This window comes from Cherax quadricarinatus, chromosome 51 (genome assembly GCF_038502225.1).
Source record: "Cherax quadricarinatus isolate ZL_2023a chromosome 51, ASM3850222v1, whole genome shotgun sequence".
NCBI classification, from domain to species: Eukaryota; Metazoa; Arthropoda; class Malacostraca; order Decapoda; family Parastacidae; genus Cherax; species Cherax quadricarinatus.
Window position 1 is genome coordinate 11,102,988 of NC_091342.1, and position 13,752 is coordinate 11,116,739.

The 13,752-nt window shown below is 39.1% G+C and overlaps 1 protein-coding gene and 1 long non-coding RNA gene across 3 annotated transcripts in view; one reads left to right on the top strand and one right to left on the bottom strand.

Moving 5' to 3' along the window:
• The window catches only part of LOC128694658 (transmembrane protein 53), a 52,460-nt gene extending 42,753 nt beyond the window's left edge, over positions 1–9,707 (bottom strand). Inside the window, exons 1-3 of one of the 2 annotated variants that reach the window (XM_070095840.1) lie at positions 3,470–3,509; positions 2,749–3,010; positions 136–270 (exon numbers count right to left, since the gene is read on the bottom strand). In XM_070095840.1, coding sequence (XP_069951941.1) covers positions 136–270; positions 2,749–3,010; positions 3,470–3,494 — 422 coding nt within the window. In that variant the 5' untranslated portion in view covers positions 3,495–3,509. Of the gene's footprint in view, positions 1–135; positions 271–2,748; positions 3,011–3,469; positions 3,510–9,373 lie in introns of those variants that run through there. The other variant, XM_070095841.1, reaches the window with a different exon arrangement.
• LOC138854184 (uncharacterized) overlaps positions 1–13,752 on the top strand; it is a 161,870-nt gene that overhangs the window by 23,441 nt on the left and 124,677 nt on the right. The window lies entirely within an intron of this gene.

Consider the following 13,752-nt stretch of genomic DNA (forward strand, 5'->3'; position numbering starts at 1 on the left):
GTATATGGTATATGAAAAGGAATGTAAACACATGCATTTACACATACATAAATACTATATTATACTATATAGGCAAGTTAGTACGTGATAATTCTGCCATGATCCAAGTTATAGGCCAGAAGTACAGAAACTCACCCTTTCTGATTATATATGCTGCAGTACTTTGCCAAGTGGTTATCTTGAGCACCGAGCCAACCTAAGAGGAACACCACTGGTTCTTTTTCACCATTTGCTCCATTGATAAAAACAAAATCATCTTCATCAGTATCTCTGTGGAGATTATTTCATATAGAGTGGTTATATTTGCAGTTATTGTAATACATGTGAATTAGGTTGTTATATATATTTCTTTATAATGTTTGCAAAAAATTATATATATTTCTTTCAACACTGGCTATCTTCCACTGAGACAGGGTAACCAAAAATAACTAACTCATTTGCCATCACTCATTCAGGTGGTGTCTTGCCAGAAATGTGCAAACATTCCATTTCAAATAACTCTGAACTACAACATTCCCACCCTTGCTCCCGAGTACTGGTGCCGTACCTCCCACTTCTAGGACTTAAGTCCCACTAATAACAAAAAAAAAAAAAAAAAAAAAAAAAGGCACAATACCGTGACTGGAATGATACACAAATAACCCGCACATAGAAGAGAGGAGCTTACGGCGACGTTTCGGTCCGACTTGGACTGTTTACAAAGTCCCACTAACCAGCATCCCTGAATCTCTAAGTTATCTTGTTTACATTCAACATCACATCATGCCATAAATACCACTTTTCTCCACTCATTCCAATCTAACATGCTCACACAGGTGTGTGGGATAATCAAGCCCCTAGCACTCAAGAGCTCCTTTACCCTCCTCCCTCAAACCTGTATTAGGATGACCACTGCTGCTCCATCCTTCCACCCTAGTTTTTACACCCTCTTGATCATCTTAGCTTGCTCCATCCTTGGCAACCTCTCCTTAGCCTTCTAAATTATACCTTTCATAACCTCACGCTGCCTTTTAATTTCTATGCTCCAAAATCTCTGCATAATACTCATACCACACACTACTCTCATACTCTTATTATGTATCAGATTCATTATCTTTTAATCCCACAACTCTCCCAAACACCCTAGCATTCACATCTTTTACAACCCAATCTCTAAACATGTTAACCATGGTAACACCACACACCCCTGTCTAAGGCCTACTTTTACTGGAAAATGGTGCCCCTTTCTCTTACATACCCAGACATGAGAGAGACTATCAGTATAAAAATTCTTTACTGCTTTTAGTAACCTACCTAATTCATACATTTGCAACGTATGCTAAAATGCTTCCCTATCCACCCAATTATTTGCATTTTCTAAATCCATAAATGTGACAAACAATTCCTTCCCTTTGTCTAGGTATTGTTCACTTATATGCTTCAGTGTTAACACTTGGTCTACACATCTAGCCTTCCTAAATCCTCCCTGTTCCTCTACAGCCCTACTTTCTGCCTTACCCTTTAAACTCTTTCATTAATTATTCTACAATACAATTTGCCTTGTATACTCGCCAGGATTATTCCTCTATTATGCTTACATCCTCTCTCCTGGCCCCTTTTCCTTTAAAGAAACTATGTATACCCTCTGTCGTACATCTACTGAACAAATACACTAACCACTCCAAAACTATACCACCACCTACTTTTAATATATCTATCTTAATCTCATCTGTCCCAGTTAGTTTATTCTCTCATTACACCCACTTCCTCATATCTATTTCTAATAATGTAGTCTTCTTCTTTCAACGTACCAGCCATATCCCACCGAGGTGGGGTGGCCCAAAAGGAAAAACGAAAGTTTCTCCCTTAAAATTTAGTAATATATACAGGAGAAGGTGTTACTAGCCCCTTGCTCCCGGCATTTTAGTCGCCTCTTACAACAAGCATGGCTTACGGAGGAAGAATTCTGTTCCACTTCCCCATGGAGAAATAATGTATAGTCACATACATAAAAACATTTCCAGTGACTCTTCTCAGCTGTATAAACATGTATTGCTGTAAAACAAATATAGATCAAAAGACAGTAGGAAGACTTTTTCCCTCTAAAAATCAGCCAAACAAAATCTAACAATTTAAAATTCCATCATATGTAACATTACATACATACATACAAGGAGAAAAAGACACACAGAAACAAACATACATATGTTCATGCTTCATCTCTGAAAATCACTTAAAGAAATACCATCTTGTGTTCGAGGTCAGGGAGAACTTTACACAACGAAAATTTTGACCACTTTGAGACCTATTTTAGATCAATTGAAGAGCTCAAACCTACCCAATTCCCAGCTATTTAGCTAGTATGTCTTACTATCTATTGATCACAAGAAGGTACCCTTTCAACCATCAGAACAACCCTATAAAGCACACAGATTTTGGTAATTTGGCCGTTATATTATTTTCAGCAAATTCCAATTCTAAAACAGTCCAAAACAAACACTACAGGCATTCCAGACACTAGTGCAATCTTCCCTCTATTTATTAACCATGGTTCCCAGGCTCTCCTGTATATAACACTTGCCCTACATTGTGAATTCATCACCAAACAAAATTCTATTTTGTTTGGCTCACTCCTACATGCAAAGCCTTGTATGAAACAATTTACTTTCCTTGCAAACTATTTTATTAGTGTACCAATCCTTCATATTATACAAATATACAGAGCAATTTTGTAATTAATTAATAGATGTGGAAAGTATAGATACTAACCTTGCACTGGTTCGCTTGTGTGTTTCCTTTGGGGTGGGTGTTGGGAAGGTTATAAAGTATTCCAAGTCATCCTCCATTTTCCCTCTTTTTAAGCCTGTGACTCTCTTTATGTAGTCAGAGTTGCACTGGAAGCAGACTTTCCAAAGTGGATTAGCAAATCTATCTGTGCGAGTATAATGTAATGAGCAACCAGAGCTCACTCTCGGATGATAGCAAGTTGCTGTTATTGTGGGAGACAATGAACGTGAAACTGCTGTGATACCTGAAAAGTTGAAAGGCCACATAATAATTTTTTTTAAAATGTATCTTATAATGTGAAACAGTACATAAACATTTTATGGGTATGAACCGCAAGCCAGAAAAAGGCTTCCGTCAAAAGAGAGACAGACTCGCAACAAGTTATTTTTGTATAAATAAAACTCCTCCTTTAGTGCTATCTGACCAAAATGCTTCACTGTAAAAAGTGTCAGACCAAAATACAGTGGAATCTCAAATTTCGAACTTAATCTGTTCCAGGGGCTAGTTCTAAATTTGAAAAGTTTGAAAAGCAAAGCAATATTTCCCGTAAGAAATAATGAAAATACAATTAATCCGTTCCAACCCCTCCCCCCCCCAAAAAAAAAAAATTAGAGATTAATTATAGTTTTACACACACAACAAATATAGTGTACAATTATCTATTAATAAATTTAAATAAACATAAAATAACATTTTTACTTACCTATATTGAAGATTGGTGATGGCATCTGGAAGATAGGGAGGAGGAGAGAGGGAGTTGGGGGTTAGTGTTTGGAAGGGAAATCCCCCTCCATGAGGACTTTAGGTATCAAAGCCCTTTCTGGGGTTACTTCCATTCTCTGTGTTTTAATGCCCCTAGGACCAGCTTGAGAGTCACTGGACCCCTGTCTAACAAAATAACTATCCACAATCCTGTTTCTAGTGCCTCTAAGATTTCCCTAAAATGGGACATGGTTCTGTCACTGAACTTGTTGAAAAGATGGCTTGTTTCAGCTTGCTCAGGGTGGTACTTCTCCACAAACATTTGAACCTCATTCCACTTAGTGCAAATCTCCTTAATCTTTGAATCAGCATGCAACTTCCTTGCCTTTTCACAAATAATCGTCTCTGAAACACTATCACCTGCCATCTCTCTATCCTTGATCTACACCAGCAACAACTTTGAACCTGATCGATTGTCTGTGGTCTTTTTTTGGTTAGCATATTAACACCTTTCACAACATCAGCTTCCTTGATTTGTTCTTTCTTTGCCAGGATAGAAGTGATGGTTGACTTGTTTTTCCCATACATCCTGGCAAGCTCAACAAGTTTCACACCACTCTCATACTTCTGTATTATTTCCTTCTTCACATCTATGGTGTTTCTCACTTTCTTTACCACAGGGGTACCACTAGCAAGTTTCTTTGGGCCCATGGTAGCTTATTTCACAGTCCCACACGCACTAAACACAATGAATTAATCGTAAAATGTTTGAATGAGACCACAGGTTAGTGTTCACTCAAGCATCAACAAAACCAGATTGGCTCACGGCGCCTGCGCGGGAACGCGGACAGAGTGGGCTGGCGGACAGGTCCGGTACCCAGCGGTTCAGAAAAAAGAGGCAAGTTTGATAATGTGGACAAAGTTGGTTCAAAAAAAATGGTCGATTTTCGAAGAGTTCAATAAGCGATACGTTCGAAATTTGAGGTTCCACTGTAATGTTCTCAAATGAATTCAGATAGGTACACATATCAATATGATTTTTGAGACACAATTTAAAGCCTATTGAAATGTCACCATAAAGACAACACAGCTTCAAAATCACTTTATATGCTTTAAAATTATAAATTTATGCCATGGTTGCAATGAACACATGTATAAAGCATAAAAATGCATAGTGTTTATACAGTATCTACATGGTATAAGATCTTTTTGACAATATATTATAATCATAGTATGCAAAATGTCTTATTATTGTAGTGCACAAAGCTGTAAATTCATTTTACTGTATATCATTATCAAGCACACTGAATAGTAAGATATGAATGACAAATTTATTTGTACATGACAGTGTATTCATATATCACACAAGATTTTGATGGTTTTAATTAATTTTTAGAGAGGGAAGATTGTAATTTCATTTAATTTTCAAACCGTGTTCACTATGTTCTTGGAGCTCATGTTCACTGTTTTAATGACTAGGCAATGGATGCAGTTTCTGGTTATGCCTGATCTGTATATGTAGCTCAGAGCTGCTAACTTAAGTGTATCCTAGCCTTAGTCTGGCTTTAGATGAAAAGACACATCAAACAGCACAAGAATTTACTATAACAAAGTTTTACTCGACTGAAGCTTGAATCTAATAAGGCTTCCCTTCAGCAAAACACTGCTAAAATAAAGACTTGTACTGTACTAATTTATATCATTTCACCAACTTTCCCTGTTCAGCTAACCCTGTTTTCCTGCTTTTGTTTATCCTGTCGAGAGTGCTTCCTACGAGTACATTACTTTTATTTTACAATGACGTTGATGATGAAATTAGTTTTCAGGGTGAGTTAACCCTTTAACTGTGTCCGACGTACTAGTACTGGTGCTGCTACAGATTAGTGATAATTTTTTCCAACAAATTCAACACACCATAAAATCATAAGTTTTTATCAGACTTTCCTCATTTTAGTCATATTTGAATCAGAAAGACAGACTTATCTATTTTTTTTTTTCAAAATCCTCCCACAGTTAAAGGGTTAATGTGCCATACGTGGGTGTGCTCATTGTACGGTACATACTGTTATTTATCAATCTGGTTAGAATATTATTATTTCACAAAGGTAGTCTTTGCTTTATGCTTAATGAAAGATAATCTTTATAGCAGTTAAGTATATATGTATTTTTACATACTGGTTAAATTTTTTACAATGCTTGCATTACTATTATCATTATCCTAGGTGTCCCACAGCTCAATTGCTAGTGCATTCAGCTCACACACTGAGGTCCAGGGGTCGACTCCCGGTACGGCTGGAAACATCAGGATGTGTTTCCATAAGACACCTGCTGTCCATGTTCACCCATCAGTTAAATGGGTACCTGGGTGTAAGTCAACTGGTGTGGGTCACATCCTGGGACAAAATTGACCTAATTCCCCCAAAATGCTCTGCATAACAAGTGGCCTTCTATATAGTAGGATGTCACTGATGTCAGCTAGGCCTGTATACCTTGTACTTGTATAAATAAAGATATTATTATTATTATTATTATCATTATCATCATCATTATTATTATTATTATAGCTAAGTGCTACAGCAACAAGGGTCTTACAGCACTCCTATTCCTGGAGTATACCTGGAGAGAGTTCCGGGAGTCAACACCCCCGTGGCCCGGTCTGTGACCAGGCCTCATGGTGGACCAGGGCCTGATCAGCCAGGCTGTTACTGCTAGCCGCACACAGTCCAATGTATGACCCACAGCCCGGCTGGTCAGGTACTGACTTTAGGTGCCTGTCCAGTGCCTGCTTGAAGACAGCCAGGGGTCTATTGGTAATCCCCTTATGTATGCTGCGAGACAGTTGAATAGTCTTGGGCCTCTCACACTTATTGCATTGTCTCTTATCGTGCTAGTGGCACCCCTGCTTTTCACTGGGGGGACGTTGCATCATCTGCCGAGTCTTTTGCTTTCGTAGGGAGTGAATTTCGTGTGCAAGTTTGGTACTAATCCCTCTAGGATTTTCCAGGTGTATATAATCATGTATCTCTCCCACCTGTGTTTTAGGGAATACAGGTTCAGGAACTTCAAGTGTTCCCAGTAATTGAGGTGCTTTATCACAGTTATGAGTGCTGTGAAGGTTCTCTGTACATTTTCTAGGTCAGCAATTTAACCTGCCTTGAAAGGTGCTGTTAGTGTGCAGAAATATTCCAGCCTAGATAGAACGAGCGACCTGGTGTCATCATGGGCTTGGCAACCCTGGTTTTGAAGGTTCTCATATCCATCCTGTCACTGTTCTAGCAGATGTAATTGACACAATGTTATGGTCCTTGAAGGTGAGATCCTCTGACATGATCACTCCCAGGTCTTTGACATTAGTTTCTTGCTCTACTGTGTGATTGGAATTTGTTTTATACTCTGATGAAGTTTTAATTTCCTCACGTTTTCCATATCAGGGTAATTGAAATTTCTCATCAATGAACTTCATACTGTTTTCTGCAGCCCATTGAAAGATTTGGTTGATGTCCGCCTGGAGCCTTGCAGCGTCTTCAATGGAGGACACTGCCATGCAAATTCGGGAGTCATCTGCAAAGGAAGACACGGTGCTGTGGCTTATATCCCTGTCTATGACCGATATGAGGATGAGGAACAAGATGGGAGCGAGTACTGTGCCTTGTGGAACAGAGCTTTTCACCATAGCTGCCTCAAACTTTACTCTGTTGACTACTACTCTGTGTTCTATTTGTTAGGAAATTATAGATCCATCTACCAATTTTTCCTGTTATTCCTTATCACACATTTTGTGTGCTATTACACCATGGTTACACTTGTCAAAGGATTTTGCAAAGTATGTTTGTATTTTAGAGCACCAGGACCTTGTTGTAGTGGTCCAGTAGTTGGGACAGACAGGAGCATCCTGCTCTAAACTCATGCTGCTCTGGGTTGTGTAACTGATGGGTATCTAGATGGGTGGTGATCTTGCTTCTTAGAGCCCTTTCAAAGATTTTTATGATATGGGATGTTAGCACTATTGGTCTGTAGTTCTTCGCTATTGCTTTACTGCCCCCTTTGTGGAGTGGGGCTATGTCTGTTGTTTTTAGTAACTGTGGGACAACCCCAGTGTCCATGCTCCCTCTCCACAGGATGTTAAGAGCACGTGATAGGGGCTTCTTGCAGTTCTTGATGAACATGGAGTTCCACGAGTCTGGGCCTGGGGCAGAGTGCATGGGCATGTCATTTATCACCTTTTTGAAGTCATTTGGCGTCAGGATAATATCAAATACGTGTGTCTACCAAATTCTGTCTCTCTCATATAAGTTCATTTAGGTCTTCTACTCTCAGTCTGGTTAGCAGCTCGATAAAAACTGAGTCATATTGGGACTTCAGTAGCTCACACATTTCCTTGCTGTCATCTGTGTAGGACCCATCCCATTTAAGTAGGGGCCCAATACTGGAAGTTATTCTCAACTTTGATTTGGATGGATAATGAGAACCTTCAAAACTAGGGATGTCAAGCCCATGCTCTCTAGGTTGGAATACTGTTGTACACTAACGGCCCCCTTTAAGGCTGGCAACATTGCAGACCTGGAGAGTGCACAAGAACTTTGATGGCACAAATAAGTACGATAAGGCACCTAAACTACTAAGAACGGTTGAAGGTCCTTGATCTGTATTCCCTCGAACACAGGCAAGAGAGATACATGATAATATACACTTGGAAGGTCCTGGAGTTATTGGCACCAAACCTGCACACGAAAATCACTCTCTATGAAAGCAAAAGACTCAGCAGGAGATGCAACATTCCCCCGATGAAAAGCAGGGGTGCCACGAGTGCACTGAGAGACAACACAATAAGTGTCCAGGGGGCCCAGACTGTTCAATTGCCACCCAGCATACATAAGGGGGATTACCAATAGATCCCTGGCTGTCTTCAAGAAGGCACTGGACAGGCACCTAAAGTCAGTACCTGACCAATCGGGCCGTCGTTCGTACGTCAGCTTGCATGCAGCCAGCAGTAACAGCCTGGTTGATCAGACCCTGATCCGCCATGAGGCCTGGTCTCAGACTGGGTCGTGAGGGCATTGACCACCGAAACCCTCTCCAGGTAAACTCCAGGTACTCCAGGCATAAGAAAAGAAATACTTTGGGTTTCTATCAATTTCATTTACGGCTTTTAGTTCTTTCCGCATTTCTTGACTCTTGTAAAATTCCTTTAGCTTCAGTTTGATGTTTGCTATTTCTCTGACCAGTGTGTCCCTATGCACTGCAGATATATTGGCCTCTTGTAGCCGCTCTGTTATTCTTTGCCTTCTTCTATATAGGGAGCGCCTTTCTCTTTCTAATTTACATCTCCTTTTCCTTGAATTAAATACACAATGATTAATATTCATTTTTGAGTGGTTTTGAGCTTAATGATAACCTATTATGTAAATTCTCAAATATTAAGTGAATTAGAGACAAATCCAATCCAACTGTAAGCTACAAAAAAAAAAAAAAAATAAAAAAATAAAATAAGGTAACCCAACCTAACGTTAACCAGATTTAGAGGTAAATTCTAGATTAGGTGAAATTGGGTTACGTTTCATAACATTTATTTTTGTATTGCTAAAGAAATAAGTTCTTACCCGAGGCCAAAAGTATAATTGTCTATTACATAACCTACTTAATATCGGAGAATTTACGTAATAAAATGTACGCCCCTTTGAACTCAATATTAGCCTGCATAACAATTATTGGCATATATGTAACATTACTAACAAGAAAATCTGAGTGTTGGCAGCTATTCATAAAAACAAAAGACTGGTAAAAGTTAAAGAATCAACCCAGTTTACTACAATTACATATTAAAAATGTAAAATGTTCCTTTTTTTTATATGATTACATTTAAACACAGTGACAAGAACACTTCTCTGAGCTTTAGACTACTCGCCTAAATCAGCATCACTTGGCCGGTTATAAAACTCCGTCTTCACAGTTACACAAGTGTTGAGAGTAGTTCTAAAAGTCTTCCTGACGATACTTGCAGTGTGCTCGAAGGTTTATGCAACTCCTCATGACCAGGTTATGGTGGCGCACCACAGCTGTTGCTATGGTTATACCTGGTATACCCAGGTAGAGGCTGGGTGTAGGTGTAGGTCACACTGGGATAATAGGAGAGGTCTGGGTGTAGGTCAGGTCAAGATTAAGGATTATACAGGAGCTCAGGAGCCTCTTCTTATTGTCGTCTGTTTGTTTGGTCAGCTGATGGAATGTGCTCAGATGAGCCTCGGGATGCGTACTTACTTATTACTAAGTTAATAAGTAAGTATGCAAGTAAATAAATTTATTTAATTACAGGTACACATAAAATTATCATACGTAGTGTAAGTTACCTAGGATAACCCCCCAAAAAGTCAGACTGCCTTTATTTCCATTGGGTTGTTATTACTTACTAACCGCAACCAAGAAATGGTGAACGGTGATTAAAACCTGTTGACTACGAGTCATTAAGGCAACACCGTAAGTCAAAACATCTTTAATCCCTGAAGATGATATTAGACTCTCAACCTTGATGATTCATGTGCAGGAGATAAGCTTTACACCTAAGAAATTAATAGTCTCACACGAGTAAGATACTTATAATAGCTCCAGCAGTAATAATCCTAAAATAGCCCATTCTTGACTCTGGAGCAAGTCAGTGTAAAATGTAAACATCAGCCTATATATACCTATATATATATATATATATATATATATATATATATATATATATATATATATATATATATATATATATATATATATATATATATATATATATATATATATATATATATATATATATATATATATATATATAGGCTCAGAGTGAGGTGTGATACTAGTGGCAGTAGTAAGAACATAGGAACATAAGAATGTAGGAACACTGCAGAAGGCCTACTGGCCCATACGAGGCAGGTCCTTTATCATGTGGGAGTTCGAACACGTGGATTGGGTAAGTAATACTCACGTAGGCTGGTAGTACGTATAATTACAGATAATGTGGGGAGAGCCCTTACAGCCGTAACCTTGTCTCCTTGCTCCTCTCGTAACACTGACTGGCCGCCCACAGTACCCATATGTGAGGGGGTCTTTGAATACTGCTAGGTCAGCACAATATGAATAGACAGTGACTCAGGCAGAGACGGTTGGCAGTGAGTCAACTACTGGTACGGGTTACTGGTAACTGGTTACTACTACTGAGAGCTCGGCGACGCTAACGTATGTCGTCCTGACATACAACTAATACAAACTAGAGATGGCAGGTGTACGGCTTGGGCTGATTCTATACAATGTCAAAGTACACAACAATTAAACATTATAACATACATAAGTAGAACATTGGAATGGAAGCTTACGTAACTGAAACTGTAATGCAATACAAGGTATAATATAGCACAACTTAAAACTCAACGTTGAGATTACACAGTAGAAGTGATAAAAAAAAATTTGATCAATCGATCTGTATTCGTGTGATCTACGGATTCTGAGGAAGGAATATATACAAAGAAAGGTTTAACAGAAAGGCAGATTCGGTGCACTCAAATCTAGACTGTTAACTCTCAGAATGCAGAGAGAACATGAACACAAAAAAAATTCTTGAATACTGATAAGTTGATACTGTAATTATTCATCTATACAGGTTATTTACATTTAACCCCAACTCTGCTAGGGTGAGATTGACATATGCAGAATGGGTGTCATCTCTGGGAGGATCAAACTCTGTTGCATTGGCTAACTCATGCTGTATTTGAGGCAAATCTGAATTGGATGTTACAAATGATATTTGAGGATTTCTCAATACCTGTCGTGTACGTAGGGAATAACGACATTCAGGTTGATCGTCTGACTGAGTATCAGAGGAAGAGAGTACAGGATCAGGAGGATTGTCAGAGTCTGTCACATTAGTCTGGGTTGGAACATCATTATCATCACATACTAACTTCATATGATCTAAATGCGATTCTTTATACTGACCAGTACTAATCTCTCTAACCTTATACTTATTACCAGTGATATGTTCAACTACTCGATAAGGACCAACAAACTTTTGATCAAGCTTTGGCATTGCAGACGTTTTGTTAAAGTTAATCAGCATAACTCTCGAACCTACTTTGATTTTGGATGGCTTTGCTCGAGTGTTTGCGACTCTTGTAAATTCAGCTGTTGATTTATGAAGTGTTTCACGGATTCTTCTAAAAACACTTTGAGCTAAGCTGGTACGAGTTGCTATGAAATCATCAGGGTTGTAATTTGGTTTCGGATTAGAATATAACAACTCATAAGGCAAACGTTTATCTACACCATACAATGCATAATGTGGAGTGTCACCTATAGAAACATTGTAAGCAGAATTTATAGCACACTGCACATCAGGTATAACTTCATCCCAAGTTTCACTGTTGGGATTGATAGTGGCTCTCAAGACATCAAGTACTTTCTTATTGGTTCGTTCCGCTAACCCATTGCTGGCAGGATGATGAGGAACAATGGTGGATTTAGAGATCTTGTACAAGGTGCACAAATTTTCAAGAATTTCATTACAGAATTCACCTCCATTATCTGTTACTAGAGACTTAGGGGTGGTATGCCTGCAGATAATGCGTTCTTTAAACGCTTTAGCTACTGTCTCGGCAGTCTTATCTGCAATAGGAACTAACTCACAATATCTGGTGAAATGGTCTACCATAACACACAGATGTTTGTTACCTTGGAGGGAACATTGGAAATTAGTTAACAAATCTAGCGCAACTCTTTCCCACGGTTCGCTAGTAGTTGGATATACTTGGATTGGATTAGGACCATTAGCATTGCCTTTATGTTGCATGCAGACACTACATTTCTTAACATACTCAGAAATATCAGTTGCCATATGAGGCCAAAAATATTTCAATCTGGCTTGTTTTACTGAACGATCCATACCAGGGTGTGCAACACCTGGTACATAGTGAACTAGCTGTAAGGCTACATTCACTAGTGACTGTGGAATTACTAACTGGTATACTCTTCTGCTAGGAGTACCCAACTCGGCTGTTCGATACAGTAATTCTTGGTTCATGACAAAGTCACTGATGGGTGCTGGTGGCTTCACAGTCAGAATAAGATCTTCCTGGAGCAGGAATCGAATCACACCAGACCACATGGGATCTGTTCGTTGAGCATTCTTTACATCTTCAGCACTAAATGGAGGGTCTGCAGTTACTATACTAACATGTCGCGATAAGGCATCTACGACTACATTTGACTTGCCAGGTAAATGCTCAAAGGTGGGATTGAACTCTTGGATAGTCAAGGTCCATCTGGCTAACCTTCCAGTAGGTTGTTTGTTCTGGAATAAGGGTATCAGTGGAGCATGGTCTGTCAAGACATGAACAGAGTACTGATAAATAATGTCTTGGAAGTGCTTTAAAGACCATACTATTGCTAAAGCTTCTTGCTCAGTTACTGTATAATTACGTTCAGCCTTCGTAAGGACTCGGCTAGCAAATGCAACTGCGTTGTACTTGCCATCGGTCTTCTGAGCTAGTACGGCACCTATGCCAATTGAACTAGCATCTGTTGTCAGATAGAAGGGCTTAGAAAAATCTGGAAATTTCAAAATTGGAGCAGATGTTAGCTTTTCCTTTAGAGTTTGGAATGCTCTTTCTTGACGGAAGGTCCAAACAAAAGGAGCATCTTTCTTAAGCAACTCAGTTAGAGGAGCAGCTATGGAAGAAAAATTGGCAATGAAAGATCTATAAAAACCTGCTAAGCCCACAAAGGATCTTATGGCATCAGCAGTTTTGGGAGTTGGAAAATTTAGTACTGCAGTTACTTTACTTTGGTCAGTCGTAACCCCTCTAGGAGTGACTACGTGACCAAGAAACTTAATTTCTGATCTGAAAAATTGACATTTAGACGGTTTGATCTTTAAATTGGCTTCTTCAAGCTTACCAAGTACTACATCAAGTCTTTTCAAGTGTGTATCCACGTCTTTAGACATGACGATTACGTCATCTAAGTACACCATAAGTGCATTACCTATGAGACCTCTAAAGATATTAGTCATGAGCCTTGAGAACGTGATAGGGGAAGATCGTAATCCAAACGCCATACGGAGGAAGTGATAATGACCTGTAGGAGTGGAGAATGCAGTTAGCTCTTGGCTGTCCTCGTGAAGAGGGACTTGCCAAAACCCTTGTAACAAATCTAGGGTTGAAAAGACTTTGTTATCTCCGATATTACGTAAAAGATCACCCAGTACAGGAAGTGGAAAGCGATCTGGAATGGTTTTCGCGTTTAACTTCCTAA